This window comes from Capricornis sumatraensis, chromosome 8 (assembly GCF_032405125.1).
Source record: "Capricornis sumatraensis isolate serow.1 chromosome 8, serow.2, whole genome shotgun sequence".
In the NCBI taxonomy this organism is placed as follows: domain Eukaryota; kingdom Metazoa; phylum Chordata; class Mammalia; order Artiodactyla; family Bovidae; genus Capricornis; species Capricornis sumatraensis.
In genome coordinates this window covers 33,307,199-33,320,648 of record NC_091076.1, presented here as the reverse complement: position 1 = coordinate 33,320,648, position 13,450 = coordinate 33,307,199, and the positions used below count along the sequence as shown (strand labels likewise).

Sequence of the window (13,450 nt, the reverse complement as noted above, 5' to 3'; positions counted from 1 at the left end):
GTTGTTTTTGCAGACAAATGAATAAGAAAGCTCTGGTACATATACACAAATGTACTATTACTCAGCTATTAAAAAGAATGCATTTGACTCAGTTCTAACGAGGTGAATGAAACTGGAGCCTATTATACAGAATGAAGTAAGTCAGAAAGAAAAACACCAATACAGCATATTAATATATATATATGGAATTTAGAAAGAGGGCACTCCTTTTTACTCCCCATCAAGAGTGCTGGAGAGCAGCTTCAGCCTGTTGCCCTGCTCGGCCGGGAGTTGGTGATGGACAGGGACGCCTGGCGTGCTGCTTTCCATGGGGTCGCAAAGAGTCAGACACAACTGAGCGACTGAACTGAAGGACGGGATCCCTGTGTATTCATTCCGTGGTAGTGCTTCCTCCTCCCCGCCATCTGTGAGCACCGCCTGGAGTCCCTGCACACTGGCCGAGACACGGCATGGTCAGCACAGCAGTGGAAGTGAACGGAAAGCATGTGTCCAGGGAGGGGAAGGATGGGCAGAGAGCAGCACACACAAGCGCAGCCCTGACCCCATGCTCAGACCAGCAGTTCCCATCTGGACGCTGCTGTTTTCATTCCTTCTGAGGCAATGAGAATACGCTGATAGTTATCTCTGATTCTTACACTGGGCCCTACGGTTTGCAAGGCGATTTCCTAGACATCTGACAAGAGGCCGCAGCTCAGAGAGGTGCAATGAATTGTCCACGATTACATAGCTTGAAGGAGACAGAAACAGAGACTGGAAGTCAGGCCATCAGATCCCAGCTGCTGACGGTGGTGACAGAGCTCTGTGGCCTCTCTAACTCGGCCGGGGAGGTCAAGGTTCATTAGCTAAGCTCTCAGCACCGCTACTGAACCAGCCTGAGTCAGTGGTAGTTGATGGCATTTTAATGGAAACCAAATCACTCTTTCTCTTGGCATTCTCAGGCCGCTGGAGTTTTTGTGTTTTATCATAATTAAATACCATCATCTTTCATATCTGAAGTCTTTAGGGCCCGATGAATGACTGCAACACACCCTGGGTCGTCATTAACTCCACAGCCAGGAGACCTTCAGACGCCTGGCGGCCATTTCTCGGGGTTGGAGGTGGGTGTCCAGCCTGGTGCCCTTTCTCAGAGCTGCCGTTGGCCCAGATCATAGGGCTGTTGACACATTCGGAGTCTTTGCCTGAGCTGAAACTCTGGAAATTTATGTCTTTGTCTCATGAACATGCTCTTATAAAAGTATAGCAGCATGTTTCACTGGAGTCGCGCTGGCTGTCAGGATCCCTGAGGCTGATCCAGGTCCTGCCTGCAGCCAGCCCCGCTTGGTTCATTTTCCACGCAGCCACCGGGATCTGCCTCAAACACAAGTTTGATCTTGGCCCCCCTGCTGCAAAGCCCAGCAGGGCACCCTCTCACCCTCCCAGTAGAGGCCAGGTTCTTCTGTTTGGCATCTCCGGGCAACCAGCACCCAGACCTCCTTCCGGTGTCTCCTCCTGGCCTCTTGCCAGCGCCTCCTCGCAGCCACCCTGCCCTGGTCAAAGAAGTGCCCCAGGCAGCCTCCCCGCCCCCCATCTGTCTCTCTCTCGACCTCCACACCTGCATCACCCAATGCCTAAATGCCCCTTAAGACACAGGACACACGTCACTTGTCATGAAACCTTCCCTGACCTTGATGGACTAGCCTGCTCGGTGCTCCTCAGGGCCGCGGTGTAGGGCTAACAGGAATGCAAGGAGCGGACACTTGGGGGCCATGCGCCATGTGACAGGCACGGGTGCTTTCCCTGAGTCCGCTCCCTCTGTGTATGTAAAGTAGAGTGGTTAAGAGAGTGGACTCTGGGGCCAGATGCCTGAGTTCAGATTCCGGCTCCATCACTTGATGGTTTAGTAATCTTGGACCAACTTCTTAGCTTTCCTGTACATTAGTGTCCTCATCTACAAATTGGGGAGTAATAATAGGACCTTCTTTACAGAGATGTTACAAATAAATAAAGCACTTAGCGCAAGTCACATAGCAAGTGCCCAATAGATGTTAGCTATTATCATCTCCTCATAATGACTGTTTCGCATAGTATCTGTGGGTGTGTCTGTTTTACTAAATTGTGAGCAGCTCAAAGGCAGGGACCAGATTTGTTTCAGCCCTGGACCTCTGTGTATTCGTTCTGTGGTAGTCCTTTCTCCTCTTCCTTTCATTGCATTGCTATTAAACACTCACTCTATAGGTGAGGAATTAGAGGCTCAGAGAACTTGAGTAATTTGCCCCAAATCATGTAGCCCGTCAGGGACAGAGTAAAGGCTGCACCTCAGTCTGGGAGGCTCCGGAACTCTGCTCTGGCCCCTCCTTTTAACATCTGTCCCCTAGACACTGGCTATCTGTCGAAGCTAGGGCTCATCTTCATCTTAAAACGCCTCAAGTCCATGTACACAGCGCAGGGCTGTTCAGTGTTGCTGATTGACTGAACAGCCCCAGGGGCCCTCTCCTTAGGGTATACCCTGAACCCAGGACTGAGCAGCACCCTGCTTTGCTCTGAGATGCTCGCCCAACAAAGAAAGGGGCCTCATCTTTGAAGCCACGGAGGGCCTGTGTGTCCAGTGTAGCTCTGCGCGTCAGGCTGCAGCCATCCTTGTGGCTTCTGACCTACACATCAAGCCACAGGCACCTTCCCGAGACCAGGGCTCCCAGAAGCCAGTGGGTTATCCAGAGTGGGGCTCACCTGTCACCGAAGAGAACCTCGTTTCAGCCAGGCATGTGCCTACTCTTTCTTTCTCAAGACTCTCTGCTTGGGCACCCCTGTTGTAAATGCTGTAATCATCACAGTGACAGTTTAGCTCTTTATGATTTACCTGTTCAGCATGACTTTACCGTAACGGTAGAATTAATAGTTACTCTTCTTCACAAGGAACACAGAGCAGGCTGCCAGCCTGTCAGGTTGGGAAGGGTTCACGACACGTGACGTGTGCCCTGTGTCTAAAGGGTATTCTGGGCATTGGGTGATGCATCTGTGGAGGTCCAGAGACAAAAGATGGTGAAAGTGGGGAGAGCACGTGGGAAACTCCAGAGAAGTTAGGTGTCGTGATCAAGGTCACACAGCTTACCCATGGTGGAGACAAACCCTGAACCCAGGGCTGTCTGACATCAAAGCCTCATCTCCGCCTATCACCTACTGCTCTGCCCGGGGCCCTGAAGAAGCCTCACTGTGGTCTCAGTTCAGGGAGGTGCAGCCCAGAGGCACCAGTGTTCAGGAATTTTGTGCATATAAAATGAAAGTCGTATGAGGTGTTGGAGGGAACCAGCAAATGTAAATATATGTGAGAACTCACAGGAAGCAAAAAAGCCTTCCCAGAAATTCAGGCTTGCAAAACTCAGATAGGCAAGTGGCCTTTCCTGACAGAGGCGTGCAATGTAACAGTAAAAGTGACTCGTATCTGGGTTGATTTGGACACATACTCGTTGGCTGGATCTATGAGGAGAGAGTGTAAGCTGGGATTACAGCACAGCCTCACAAATGTACCAGTGCTTACCCCCGGGGTAGCAAGGGGCCCACCCACCTGCTTGGCTGACCCCTCCCCCTTCCCGCATTCCACAAATATTTACCGGGGATGGGGGTTGTGAGTGGAACATGGGCCTTGCCCTCTGGGCACAGCTAAGGGCTCACTGTGCATTCAACACCTGAACAATAGGCATCCTCCAGAAAGGAATGATGCAGGGAGTGTACATCCTTCACAGTGCGCAGACCAACGGCCAGGAAGGTGACATGAGTTATCGGAGGGCGTGCCCCCGGTGAGAAGGAATCAGGAACGAGTTCTCCTCTTAGGCTATCTCTGTCTCATACCAGCCCTGCCACTGAAAGAGGATTCAGTACATGCTGAATGCATGAACGGGTTCTGAGTTCCCTCTAAAAATGAGAGTGTAAATGGGGAGGATAAGAGAAGGGAAGAAGGCCTGTCTGTAGGCTCTCCCTCCTGGCCATGGGAGCCACTCAGCCCAGAGTCTCCGTTCCGATCAGAGAAAACGTTTGCTTCTTGGGAAGCTCATGTCTCTGAGTGTACATCCACTGCCAAGCCCCAAGCACAAAGCCTTTCTATAGGAAACCTGGACGCCGTCAGAATCTCCTTTTCTAACGTTCTCAGAACCAAAGGGAAACAGAGCCCCCAGCCGAAGCCTCTGGAACTCTGGCTCCAGGCAAGAAAGTCAAGGACTGGCTTGCCCCATGGTCTAGAGAGCTCAGGTGGTCTGCTGTCAGTTTAGGCCTGCAAATAAGCTTCACACTGGCCTTATCCCCCTGGATAGACTGTCCAGGCCACTCACATGAGCCATCCGCTCAGTAAACCTATATTGAGCATCTGTTTGTTTATAGAAGCTGTGATCAACAACCCAGAGGGAACAGGGAATTTATACCCACTGGAGGAAGAAAGGACATAAGTAGGCATGCTCTGGGAGGTAAGGAAAAGGTGCACCGTCCAGGTTACCTGCTGTTAGCATTCAGTGGACGAAAAGGGAACTTTGGGGAGGATAGATCAAGGAAGACTTTCTAGACGAGGTGGCAGTTGAGCCGAGCTGCAAAAAATAGAGTGGGTTTGGACCAGAGAATTCCTCACCCCCACAGGAGAATTTCCTTTTAGAAGCTTGCACTTGAAAGCTCATCATTTCAGGACTCTTGACAGTAAGTCTAAGCAGTTATCAAGCAAGAGCCCAGCATTCCACTTAGTCACGGAGTTGGGGTCTATAGGCTTACAGGCCAGCCTATCCTGTCCCAGACGTTAGATGCTTGCTCTCTCTTCACCGAGGGTCTTTTTCCTGCCTTTGGTTACAGACTGAGATGGTCAAGCAGGTATCTATGTTGTATGCAAAGGCACCATGGTTTGGTAGACAGAATAACAACTATGGATTAATAAGGACCACTCACTAGTTTTGGAAGCCTCAGCTTCCTCTTCTGTCAAATGGGAATGATAATGAGACTGCCCTCTAGGGGCAGTCATGAGCATTAGGAAAGTTAAGGTGGTGAAAGGACACGCAGTATGTACTCAAATACATGGCAGCAACTATTAATATCCATTAGGTGAAATGCCAAGGGAAGGCTGACTGCTAATGACGGAATGGGGCAAGGACTAGGTCAGCCTTCTCTGCTGGCCTCCTGATTACCACTGGACAGAAGTGCCCTGAACTGGGAGGCCAGGGATAGGGAGGGACACTCAAGCTGCCCAGGAGGCTGCTTCTCCTGCTGGCTTCTGTATCCAGGCTCCAAATGTCTCCATTAAAGTGCTGCCTGAGAACAGGTGACCAAAGCAAATGAACCTCCATATTCTCACTCTCCAGCTTCCTTGGTAGTTCAGACAGTAAAGAATCTGCCTGCAATGCAGGAGGCCCAGTTCAATCCCTGAGTCAAGGAGATCCCCTGGAGTAGGAAATGGCAACCCACTCCAGGATTCTTGCCTGGAAAATTTTGTGGACAAAAGAGCCTGGCAGGCTACAGTCCATGGGGTCTCAAAGAGTCAGATACGTGAGCACACGTGCACATACCACACACACGTTCTCTCTTTCTCCCTGGTCCACGGCCATGCTTTCTCTGAGTGGGACACTCTGCCTGTTCTGCTGGCTCCCAGGATCTCTCCCTTCCCCTCGAGGAGCATCTCTGTCAGACCAGAGCCAGCATGGCATGTCTTCAGAGGGCACCATTCATGTTCTGTGGCCTTCCTGGAGACCGTCTTCACTGGAGTCGAAATGTTAGCCACTGTGTGGCCCCAGCAGAGCACTTGGCCTCTGAGACAAAGGTGTGGCCAGACTGGAGGGTGTGGGGAGGGAGGTGATGACAGATGAAGCTGGAAAGACAGGTGTGGATCAAATTCCGAAGAGATTAGTAGACCGCTGTGGGCTTTATCCTGAAAATAGCAGTTCGTAGGAAGGAATCCTGATCTGCTCAGATGGGTTTCTGTTTCTCTTCCCTTGTATTGCTACCCAGCCTCACTCCCACCAGACTTGCTTTGTAACTCGTTGGCATAAAGGATTGGGTTACCTAAAAAGCAGAGCGCCTTCTGCTAAGAATAGCCGTGCCACTGATAGTGCCTCGCACTTGATTGTGATGGTTTCCAGGAAGCTGTCTCCTGAGCCAGGGAAAAGCACAGCCTTTGCAGTATCATACCCACCCGGGTTTAGGATCCTGTACCCACAAACTCTCAGTCCCCTATGTGAGATACAGCGTTCTCAAGAGGGACGAATGACGTGGACTACTTCGTAAACTGTGAACTTCAGGTGTATTTCCTTCCCATTGACTGTCTCATTTGATATCACTGTGGCTTTGTGGTTCCCTTACTAAACTCTTTTGCCCATTTTATAGTTGAGAAAACTGAGGTGCAAAGAGGTTATGTGAAATGTCCATGGTTATCTTGGTCTTAGATCTTTCTCTTTTTAAAAGCATTTTTATTGGAGTATAGTTGATTTACAGTGTTGTGTTAATGCCGGGTGTACAGCAGAGTGAACCAGTTATACGTGTACATATATCCACTCTTTCCCTTGTAGGTCACTAAAGAGTTTTGAGTACAGAGTTCCCTGTCCTTATCAGTTATATATTTTACATATGTATATATGTCAGTCCCAAATGTAAATTGGTACAAACATTATGAAGAATAGTATGGAGTTTCCTTAAATAAGCATAGAACTACCATTTGATTCAGCAGTTCCACTCCTGGGCATATACCTGGAAAAAACCATAATTTGAAAAGCTCCATGCATCCCAGTGCTGACTGCAGCACTATTTACAATAGCCAGGACACAGAAACAGCCTAAATGTGCGTTGACAGAGGCATGGATGAAGATGTGGTACGTATACTTACCTGGCAGGGGAGATATCATGATCATGAGGATTTGGTGCATATATCCAGTGAAATATCACTCAGCCATAAAAAAGCCTTAGGCCTCTTGAAACTGAGGCAGTAACCCTGATGACCTCTGAATCACCTTCAAGGCCAGCATTCCCTCTTCTTGGAGAATAGCGCACATTCGACGCCAAATAGCTTCCTTGTCCTATTCTGTAGAATCTGAGTTTGACAGCTGTCCTTCATGCTGTCTCCATCGCTGTTGACTCAGATTGGCAATGTTCCTTCTGGGGTGGCTGGCTAGGTCCATGGTTCATACCCATACATCTTCTTACCGAATTTTCCATCAGCCCCACCCATGGTGTTCTCTTCTGCACATGCTTTCTCCTTTTTTGCAGTATGGGTGGACTGAGAATTTTTCAAATCTTTTTGCTTAACAGTTCTTTCTTCAATTCATTTCTCTCTTCTCCTATTTCATTCTAAGCTGCCAGGAGGAACCAAGCCACTTCTTCAACACTTGGCTTCAGAATCTTCTCAGCAAAATATCTAATTTTTTTTGGCTCACAACTTCTACCTTCCACAAAACACTGGGACGTGAGCATAAGTTCTTTGCCAAGTTCTTTGCCACCATGTAGCAAGGATCACCTTTTCTCTCGTATTCCAGTAACATGCTCCTCCTCATTTCTGAGGCCTCATCAGAATTGCCTTTAATGTCCACTATTTCTATCAGCATTCTGTACATATGTGTTTTTGTATTCCCTAAAAATATGGATGGTTTCTCTACACATCTCTTCTTTTTTTTTTTCCTGAGCTCTCTCCAGAATCACATCTAACAGCCCCTCCACAGCAACATAGTCTTTTTATTTTTTAGCATGCGCCTCAAAACTCTTGCAGACTCTACCCATTACCGAGTTCCAAAGATACTTCCACATTTTTTTAGATATTTGTTCCAGCATAATCACACTTTTGGTTACCAATTTCTGTCTTAGTCAGCTTGGGCTGCTAAAACAAAGTACCATAGACAGGGTAACTTAGACCACAAGCATGTATTTCTCACAGTTCCAGAGTCTGAGAAGTCCAAGATCAAGGTGCAGGCAGATTCAGCGTCTGGTGAGAGGCCTCCTCCCGATATGAGGATGGCCACCTTCTTGCCATGTCTCCACATGCTGCAGAGAGAAAGTGCTAGCTCTCTGGGCTCTTTTTCTAAGGGCACTAATCCTGTCCTGAGGACTTCACCCTCGTAACTTTATCTCAACCTTGTTACCTCCAAGAACCCCACCTACAGATACCATCGATTTGGGGTTAGGTGTTCCACTTATGAATTTTGAAAGTGAAAGTAAAAGTCGCTCAGTCATGTCCAACTCTTTGCGACCCCATGAAATAGTCATGGAATTCTCCAGGCCAGAATACTGGAGTGGGTAGCCATTCCCTTCTCCAGGGGATGTTCCCAACCCAGGGGTCAAACGTCTCCCGCATTGCAGGCGAATTCTTTACTAGCTGAGCCACCAGGGAATTTTGGAGGGATCTAAACGTGCAATTCACAACAATAGTTATGTGATTAATAAGTGGCAAAATCTAGAACAGAACCCAGTTTCCTGATCTTCTTTACCCTCGTCGTACTCTTAGCTTCCAAAGCCCAGGCTTCCTGTGAGTATAGCTTAGTGGATGGTACTTAAGATGGTACTCCAACACTCCAAGTACTTAGAAGGAGTAAATAAAATATTAATATTTATATATAAATATTTATGTGAATATATATAAAATATATATAAATAAAAATTTTATCTTAGTTGCCTCATCTGTAAAATGAAATGCAAGCAATACCTGCTTTGTAGAGGGTTGTGAAGATTAGCTGAATTAACACAAGTAGGCTCAGAATAGTGCCTGGCACATAGTTAGCACTCCAGAAGTGTAAGTGGTGCTTTTTAACCGCCACCCCAACCCCAGACACCAGCATGGCTCATTCCTTTTACTCAAAAGCCCATTACTGACCATCTGATCTAAAGTTTCATCACTGCCCCGACATACACAGGCCACAGCCTCCTTCCCGGCTTTGTGTGTTCTCAGATTTATCACCATCTTGGTAAACTACATATATTTACAGATATTTGCTGTGCTGTTTTTAGTCATTCAGTCATGTCTGACTCTGCAACCCCATGGACTGCAGCCCGCCAGGCTCCTCTGTCCATGGGGATTCTCCAGGCAAGAATACTGGAGTGGGTTGCCATGCCCTCCCCCAGGGGAATCTTCCCAACCCAGGGATGGAACTCAGGTCTCCCGCATTGCAGGCGAATTCTTTACCGTCTGAGCCACCAGAGAAGCCCAAGAATACTGGAGTGGGATGCCTATCCCTTCTCTAGGGGACCTTTCTGACCCAGGAATTGAACCAGGGTCTCCTGCATTGCAGGAGGATTCTTTACCATCTGAGCTACCAGGGAAGCCCAAACTATATATATATATACGTACATACAGTTTACCGCGATGGTGAATATATATGTATATTTGGGCTTCCTTGGTGGCTCAGATGGCAAAGAGTCTGCCTGCAGTGCCGGAAACACGGGTTCGATCCTTGAGTCAGGAAGATCCCCTGGAGAAGGGAATGGCTACCCACTCCAGTATTCTGGCCTGGAGAATTCCATGGACAGAGGAGCCTGGTGGGCTACAGTCCATGGGATCGCAAAGAGTTGACCATGACTGAGCAACTAACACTTTTGCTTTCATACACAGGTAAGTATGTATATGATTTGTTTACCTCATTTGTTTCATTTGCTGTATAATCTTATGTATAATTAGTGATATCCAAATCTTATCATGCCTCAGAATCACCTGGAGGGTTTGTAAGGTCAGATTTCTTGGCCCCACTCAAAGGTTCATGGTTCAGTAACTCTGGGTCAGGACCCAAGAATTTTCATTTTTAGCAAATTCCCAGGTACTATTGAAGCTATGGGTTCTGGCCGTACCCTAAAAGTATCAAAGAAACAGCATGAAGTTAGTGACGTGTGTTGTTGTTTAGTCACTAAGTCATGTCTGACTCTTTGTGACCCCATGGACTGCAGCACGCCAGGCATCCCTGTCCTTCAGTGTCTCCCAGAATTTGCTTAAATTTAGGTCTATTTAGTCGATGGTACTATCTGGTCTTTTTTTTTTTTAATCTTTTTTGTCTATCTCTCTAACTCAGATGCAAGCTCAGTGAGGACAGGACTTTTGTCTGCTTTGCTCCCCAGCAGCTAGAGTAGTAGATACTCAGTAAATGCCTGTCGAGCACTTGTTTATTGACTGCGTGATCGCGCCCAGTTGGCCGGTGCCCGTGGCTGCCGTGGGGCTTCCTGGGTGCTCAAACAATGTGGGAGACCTGGATTCTATCCCTGGGTTGGGAATATCCCTGGAGAAGGGCATGGCAGCCCACTCCAGTATTCTTGCCTGGAGAATCCCATAGATAGAGGAACCTGGTGAGCTACAGCCCATGGGGTCGCAGAGTCAGACACGACTGAGCGACTTGCGCTTTTCACAGCTGGCCTGGCTGCTCCTGCGTGGCCCCTGTGTGGTCCCCATGGGGCTATCCCCACCTCGCTGACCGTGCGTGTTTGTGCCCTAGATCACCCAAGCGGTCTGCAGAACCATTCTCGACTCCGGACACCGCCGCCTCCACTCTCGCACGCCCACACCCCCAACCAGCACCATGCGGCCTCCATTAGCTCCCTGAACCGGGGCAACTTCACGCCGAGGAGCAACCCCAGCCCGGCGCCCACAGACCACTCGCTGTCTGGAGAGCCCCCCGCCGGCGGCGCGCAGGAGCAGACCCACGCCCAGGACAACTGGCTGCTCAACAGTAACATCCCACTGGAGACCAGGTGCGGGGCGTGGGGCGGGCTGGGGCCCTGAGGACAGGAGACGGCTGGGCTGAGATCCCCGGGGCTCTGGGGCCCTGGCGGGGCCGTGCTGCATGCCCACCACCGGGCTTGTCCTGGGCAGCAGGGTCTCAGGGATCCGACTCTCTGGCTGCCAGAGAGAAGGGCCGTGGGATGGGGGGCAGAGAGCACTGGGGCTCAAGAATCACGCAGCTCTGAGGTTCAGGGCTATCCTGCTGCTCACTGAAGGCGTGAGCTTGGTCAAGCGGCCTCCCCCCTGCGCCTCCCTATACTACACCACAGGGCTGCTGCTGGATGGAAGGCGCTGTTGTAACAGTAGGTGAGAGCTGCTGTGTCTAAGCAGCCTGGCATGTGGCAGAGAGCAAGCTCCCAGGGTCTGATTTGGGCCCACACCTCCGCCATTCCCTTCCATAGTTGGTCCCCCTCTGCCTGGCGTGGCACCTGTGTGGTGCCATGGGGACCAGCTGGGGACCAGGCAGGAGCAGCCAGTGGGTAGGTGGCTGCTCAGTGACCATCTCCCCTCCCCTCCTCTCCTCCTCCCCTGTTGGCCTAGCCTCTCTATCCCCAAAGCCCTAACAAGCCCTAACACGGATATATTCGAGTTTGTGTGATAAAATAGTAATCCTCACAACTTGATGAAGTAGGTATGATTATTGTGATCCCAGCTGACAGGTTTGAAAGCTAAACTCAGGATAAGTGACTAGTTCAGGTCCCATCACAGTCCACGCACAGCTGAGATTTGAACCCAGGTGCCCCGGCTCCTGGGTATGGGGCCGTCTCCCTGCACCACCACCACCTGCTGCTGGGCTGGACCTTACCTCTCCTTTCTCCCAGCCTCCTAGGATGCTCCTTTCAGCTCAAGGATCTCAGTCAGCCTCAGTTCCTAGCTGTCTTCCTTCCCTTTGCTACATCACTGTTTTTCCCAAGTGGAGATGATTCTTTTAAGATTATGAAAACCATACAAGCCTACTGGGCAAAGCACAGAAAGATATAAAGATGAAAATTAGACGCACCCATCAGCCTGCCATTCTGAGACATGCACTCTTGACCTTGGGGGACGTAGCCTTTCTCTACTTGCTCTGAACCAAGGACAAAGTGTCCCAGGCTGGACGTTTGGAACCTCTTCTGCCCTATTTCTCAAAGTAGTGGGAAACAGAGATTTTAGCTTCTCAAATTCCTGTTCCTTATCTGGGAAGAGGACACAAGTCATGTCACATTTAAAGAAGTGAAGTTAATCCACACATGGGAAGTGGACCCATCTGACTCTGCCTGCCACATGGCCGTGATACTCCCACGTTGAACTCGTGGGTCCAGTGAGAGAGAACCAGCATCCTTTTGTGTCATTTTACCCCTCGTACAGTCACTTTTTCCTAAAGCACATTTCTCACAGGTATGGCGCAACCCCTTCCCCAGTCTCTTAATTAATATGTCTGCTGACAGCCTTTAAAATCATGTGTGACTTTTCCCTGCGTGCTTCATTTGCTCTCTTCATGGACAGAGTCAGATAATTGTGTGCCCCCCCAAGCAGAGTAGCTTAATTAGATCCCCAGTATTCCCGAAGTGCTTGCTGAATGACAGCGCATGATCAAAGGTAGCCAGCAAGTAATCAATGGCTCTCGTTCTCTGAACGGAGTGTGGCAGCCACTCCCTCTGCCTAGATGTTTGTGCTTCTCACATGGCATCAGAGTAGGTGGCTCTCCAAGTTTCTCGAGGGATAGGAAGATAGAGGAGAGGACCAGCAGCAGGGTCGGTCTCCTGATGGCTCTTGGAGATGTGAGGGTGGTCCCAGCTTAACTCTCCTGCCTGGTCAGCCAGTGCCCATGTGCCCATGTGCCCTCTGTCCTCCTACTTCCACTGCTCAAACCACAGGAACTTTGCTTTCTCTCTTCTTAACTAATATTTTATAGAGCACTTAGGAAATAGAAATAAGCCAGAAAAGAAAGTTACCCATATCCACCACCAGACAGTAATCATTATTAACATGTTGGCATATACTTGTGTTTATGTAACATTTTCTTGCTTATCTAAATCCATGTACATATAACACATAATCTTGTAAATTTAATATTCAGTGTATGTGTGTACAGATGAGTGTACACATATGTGTATTTATCAGTATTTCAGCAAAACCTTGGGCCTCACATGCCCCTGTGCCTTTGCACATCCTCTTTGCACAGCTCTCTGCCAGAGTCGCCCTCCTCCTTCCTTCTTGGTCTAGCAAAGTCCTACTTGTCCTTGAAGACCCAGATGAAATGCTGGAGGAAGGCTTCGTCTATGACCGCAGAGTTCTGTGCCTCTAAAATCAGCCTGAAACTGGGAGAGGTGCTTAGTACAGTGGATAAGACAATCAGAATTCTGGCTCTTAATACCAGCTGGTCAACAGCACAAAACCAACCAATAGCGTTTATGAGGGAGCCATGTCAAGCCTGGAGATAATCGCAGGTAACTGACCAACTTGGTGAGGTGGGAAGGATGCAGGCTTTATAGATCAGCTGGATGTAGACCCCTACCTTGGCTTCAGCGCTTCCTGGCTGGGAAAATTCCTTAGCATCTTTGAGCCTTGATGTCCCCATCTGTAAATTGTCTTAGCTTGGGAGCTAAAATACGAGCGCACAGCACAGTGCCTGGAATTAAAAGACGTGCCATAAAAGCTGTTTCCCTTTTTCTCCCATGTGTATCTGCTCCCCATATCAACCCTGTGAAGAAAAAGTCATCCAAAAATATGTATTAAGGTGCTGCTCACCAGAGGAGTTGAGAGGAAACTGTGGGTTCTCTC

General features: G+C 49.0%; 1 protein-coding gene across 1 annotated transcript in view; it reads left to right on the top strand.

The window, feature by feature from the left end:
* TENM4 (teneurin transmembrane protein 4) overlaps positions 1–13,450 on the top strand; it is a 439,221-nt gene that overhangs the window by 171,888 nt on the left and 253,883 nt on the right. Inside the window, exon 3 of the mRNA XM_068978818.1 lies at positions 10,401–10,656. Coding sequence (XP_068834919.1) covers positions 10,401–10,656 — 256 coding nt within the window. The remainder of the gene's footprint in view (positions 1–10,400; positions 10,657–13,450) is intronic.